This window comes from Nerophis lumbriciformis, linkage group LG27 (assembly GCF_033978685.3).
Source record: "Nerophis lumbriciformis linkage group LG27, RoL_Nlum_v2.1, whole genome shotgun sequence".
NCBI classification, from domain to species: domain Eukaryota; kingdom Metazoa; phylum Chordata; class Actinopteri; order Syngnathiformes; family Syngnathidae; genus Nerophis; species Nerophis lumbriciformis.
In genome coordinates this window covers 37,977,526-37,982,500 of record NC_084574.2, presented here as the reverse complement: position 1 = coordinate 37,982,500, position 4,975 = coordinate 37,977,526, and the positions used below count along the sequence as shown (strand labels likewise).

The 4,975-nt window shown below is 41.2% G+C and overlaps 1 protein-coding gene across 1 annotated transcript; it reads left to right on the top strand.

Moving 5' to 3' along the window:
* The first annotated feature begins 1,451 nt into the window (after nt 1-1,451).
* prokr1a (prokineticin receptor 1a) lies at nt 1,452-2,603 on the top strand. The gene is made up of 2 exons (XM_061923127.2): nt 1,452-1,852; nt 1,910-2,603. Exons 1-2 carry the CDS (start codon nt 1,452-1,454, stop codon nt 2,601-2,603), a joined length of 1,095 nt encoding a protein of 364 aa, XP_061779111.2.
* Nucleotides 2,604-4,975: the final 2,372 nt, after the last annotated feature.

Sequence of the window (4,975 nt, the reverse complement as noted above, 5' to 3'; positions counted from 1 at the left end):
CATAATTTATCATAATTGATTCTAGTGTAGCATAATTTAGATTAGTTTAGCGTAATTTATCTTAGTTTATTTTAGCATTACATAATTTAGCTTAGTTTATTTTATCATAATTTAGTATAGTTTATCTTAGTACATCACACCTTAGCTTAGCATAATTTATCATAATTTATCCTAGTTTATCATAACTTATCTTAGTTTGTATCTTAGCATATCATAATTTATCTTAACAGATCATAACTTAGCTTAGTTTAGCATATCATAATGTAGTTGATCTTATCATAACTTATCTTAGTTTATCTTAGCATATCATAATTTATCTTAGTTGATCATACTTTAGCTTAGTTTATCTTAGCATATCATTTATCTTAGTTTATTTTATAACTTATCTTAGCATATCATAATTTATCCTAGTTTATCATAACTTATCTTAGTTTGTATCCTAGCATATCATAATTTATCTTAGTTGATCATACTTTAGCTTAGTTTATCTTAGCATATCATTCATCTTAGTTTATTTTATAACGTATTTTAGCATATCATAATTTAGCCTAGTTTATCATAACTTATCTTAGTTTGTATCTTAGCATATCATAATGTATCTTAATAGATCATAACTTAGCTTAGTTGATATAATCATAATGTAGCTTAATTGATCTTATCATAACTTATCTTAGCATAGCTTATCTTAGTTGATCATACTTTAGCTCAGTTTATCTTAGCATATCAATTATCTTAGTTTATTTTATAACTTATCTTAGCATATCATAATGTATCCTAGTTTATCATAACTTATCTTAGTTTGTATCTTAGCATATCATAATTTATCTTAATAGATCATAACTTAGCTTAGTTTAGCATCTCATAATGTAGCTTAGTTGATCTTATCATAACTTATCTTAGCATATCATAGCTTATCTTAGTTTATCATTCTTTAGCTTAGTTTATCTTAGCAAATCATAATTTATCTTAGTTGATCATACTTTAGCTTAGTTTATTTTAGCACATCATTTATCTTAGTTTATTTCATAACTTATCTTAGCATATCATAATTTATCCTGGTTTATCATAACTTATCTTAGTTTGTATCTTAGAATATCATAATTTATCTTAATATATCATAACTTAGCTTAGTTTAGCATATCATAATGTAGCTTAGTTGATCTTATCATAACTTATCTTAGTTTATCTTAGCATATCATAACTTATCTTAGTTGATCATACTTTAGCTTAGTTTATCTTAGCATATCATTTATCTTAGTTCATTGTATAACTTATCTTAGCATATCATAATTTAGCTTAGTTTATCTTAGCATATCATAACTTATCTTAGTTTGTCTTATAACTTGTCTTAGTTTATCTTAACATAACTTAGCACAGTTGGTGTTAGCTTAGCGCAGCTGGTTGCTAAGCAAACTGTGACGTCTTGTTGTCGTTTTGTGCGCCAGCCAAGGATGAACGACAGCCGGTTGGCCCCAGACGAAGAAGTGGACTACGGGGTGGCCCCGGAGGACGTCCCGGACACCACGCGGGGCCCCGCCTTCTTGGCGGCCAGCGTGGTGATAGCGGCGGTCCTGCTGTGCATCATGGCGGTGTGCGGCGTGGGCAACTGTGCCTTCATCGCCGGGCTGGTGCGCCACAGGAAGCTGCGCAGCCTGACCAACCTGCTGATGGCCAACCTGGCGCTGTCCGACGTGCTGGTGGCGGCGCTCTGCTGCCCCCTGCTGCTGGACTATTACGTCCTCAAGCGGCTGTCCTGGGACCACGGCCTCCTCATGTGCGGCGCCGTCAACTACCTGCGCACGCTCTCGCTCCACGTGTCCACCAACGCCCTGCTGGCCATCGCCGTGGACAGGTAGGGACAAGCACTTCCTGTTGGCGAAGCCCGGGGTTGACGCGCGTGTGCCTGCAGGTACCTGGCCATCGTGCACCCTCTGAGACCTCGCATGAAGCGCCAGACGGCGTATTGCGTCATGGCCGCAGTCTGGGCGCTGCCCGTCCTGATCGCCATCCCCTCGGCCGTCATGTCGTCAGAGACCGCCTACCCCAGCCTGGGGGGCGGAGCCTCCAAGACCTTCTGTGCCCAGATCTGGCCGGCGGAGCAGCAGGCGTGGTACCGCTCCTACTTCCTGCTGGTGTTGGCGGTGGAGTTCCTGGGCCCGGTGGGCGTCATGGCCGTCTGCTACGTGCGCATCTCCGCCGAGTTGTGGTTTAAAGACCTTCCGGGCTTCCAGACCCAGCAGATCCGTAAACGTCTGCGGAAGCGGCGCAGGACGGTAGTGGTTCTGATCCTGGTCCTGGTGGCCTACGTGCTGTGCTGGACTCCGTACTACAGCTTCGCCCTGCTGCGGGACTTCTACCCCAGCCTCATCTCGGGGGACCGGAACTCCCTACTGGTCTTCTACGTCATCGAGTGCGTGGCCATGAGCAACGGCGTCATCAACACGCTGTGCTTCGTCGGCGTCAGACGCCGCGCCACAAGACCCCGCGGGCCGGCCCGCTTCCCGCTGGTCTCCTTCCTGGCCCGCAAGTCCACGGACGGGGCCGAGGCTCGCACGTCCTCGCTCAGGGTGACCGAGGACGCGGGGGGAGTCCGGTCCGTCTAGGACTCCAGCTACTGATCTTAGCGAGGTCCCGAGGTCTCCACGCCGTTCTGGTCTTGAACCAGCTGAGACAAGGCTGCCCGTCTCAATGGCGACCAAGCCGAGTTCTTCACGGGACTCTCTCAGAACTTTTTAGGTCTTTGGACCCGCTCCGGTCCACTCAGGTGTGGTCCTTGTGAGGTCCAAGTGTCATCTAATGCTACCATTAGCCTCGTCAAGGTGACACTGAAGGTCATGTGAGCGAGTGGGCGGGGCTTTACACACAGAAATGATGATGCAACTCCCAGCCGACCACCTCGCCATCACTGGGTGGTCTTTGAGTCAGTGGGGATCAATACTACCGCTGATCAATCAATACTATCGATGACATATCAAAGTACCGATGACAATCTATACTGTCACTGATCAATCAGTATTATGACCAATCAATACTATCGCTGACCTGTCAATGACGGATCAATCGTATCAACAAACAATTAATAGTGTCAATGATGGATTAATACTATCAAGAATCAATCAATATTATCGATGACAAATCAATAATTTCATTAACGAATCATTAATATTAATGACCAAACAATACATGGATGACAGATCAATAATATCCTGTCAATGTTAATCACTTCCTGTCAATGTTCAATTAGTCATCCATCACTTCCTGTCAATGTTCAATTAGTCATCCATCACTTCCTGTCAATATTCAATTAGTCATCCATCACTTCCTGTCAATGTTCAATTAGTCATTCATCACTTCCTGTCAATGTTCAATTAGTCGTCCACCACTTCCTGTCAATATTTAATTAGTCGTCCACCACTTCCTGTCAATATTCAATTAGTCATTCATCACTTCCTGTCAATATTCAATTAGTCATTCATCACTTCCTGTCAATATTCAATTAGTCATCCATCACTTCCTGTCAATATTCAATTAGTCATCCATCACTTCCTGTCAATATTCAATTAGTCATCCATCACTTCCTGTCAATATTCAATTAGTCGTCCACCACTTCCTGTCAATGTTCAATTAGTCGTCCACCACTTCCTGTCAATATTTAATTAGTCGTCCACCACTTCCTGTCAATATTCAATTAGTCGTCCACCACTTCCTGTCAATATTCAATTAGTCATTCATCACTTCCTGTCAATATTCAATTAGTCATCCATCACTTCCTGTCAATATTCAATTAGTCATCCATCCCTTCCTGTCAATGTTCAATTAGTCATGCATCACTTCCTGTCAATGTTCAATTAGTCGTCCATCACTTCCTGTCAATATTCAATTAGTCGTCCATCACTTCCTGTCAATATTCAATTAGTCATTCATCACTTCCTGTCAATATTCAATTAGTCATCCATCACTTCCTGTCAATATTCAATTAGTCATCCATCCCTTCCTGTCAATGTTCAATTAGTCATGCATCACTTCCTGTCAATGTTCAATTAGTCGTCCATCACTTCCTGTCAATATTCAATTAGTCGTCCATCACTTCCTGTCAATATTCAATTAGTCATCCATCCCTTCCTGTCAATGTTCAATTAGTCATGCATCACTTCCTGTCAATGTTCAATTAGTCGTCCATCACTTCCTGTCAATATTCAATTAGTCGTCCATCACTTCCTGTCAATATTCAATTAGTCGTCCATCACTTCCTGTCAATATTCAATTAGTCATTCATCACTTCCTGTCAATATTCAATTAGTCATCCATCACTTCCTGTCAATATTCAATTAGTCATCCATCCCTTCCTGTCAATATTCAATTAGTCATCCATCCCTTCCTGTCAATGTTCAATTAGTCATGCATCACTTCCTGTCAATGTTCAATTAGTCGTCCATCACTTCCTGTCAATATTCAATTAGTCGTCCATCACTTCCTGTCAATATTCAATTAGTCATCCATCACTTCCTGTCAATGTTCAATTAGTCGTCCATCACTTCCTGTCAATATTCAATTAGTCATCCATCACTTCCTGTCAATGTTTAATTAGTCATGCATCACTTCCTGTCAATATTCAATAGTCATCCATCACTTCCTTTCAATATTCAATTAGTCATCCATCACTTCCTGTCAATGTTCAATTAGTCATCCATCACTTCCTGTCAATGTTCAATTAGTCATCCATCACTTCCTGTCAATGTTCAATTAGTCATCCATCACTTCCTGTCAATGTTCAATTAGTCATCCATCACTTCCTGTCAATGTTCAATTAGTCATCCATCACTTCCTGTCAATGTTCAATTAGTCATCCATCACTTCCTGTCAATGTTCAATTAGTCGTCCATCACTTCCTGTCAATGTTCAATTAGTCATCCATCACTTCCTGTCAATATTCAATTAGTCATCCATCACTTCCTGTCAATATTCAATTAGTCAT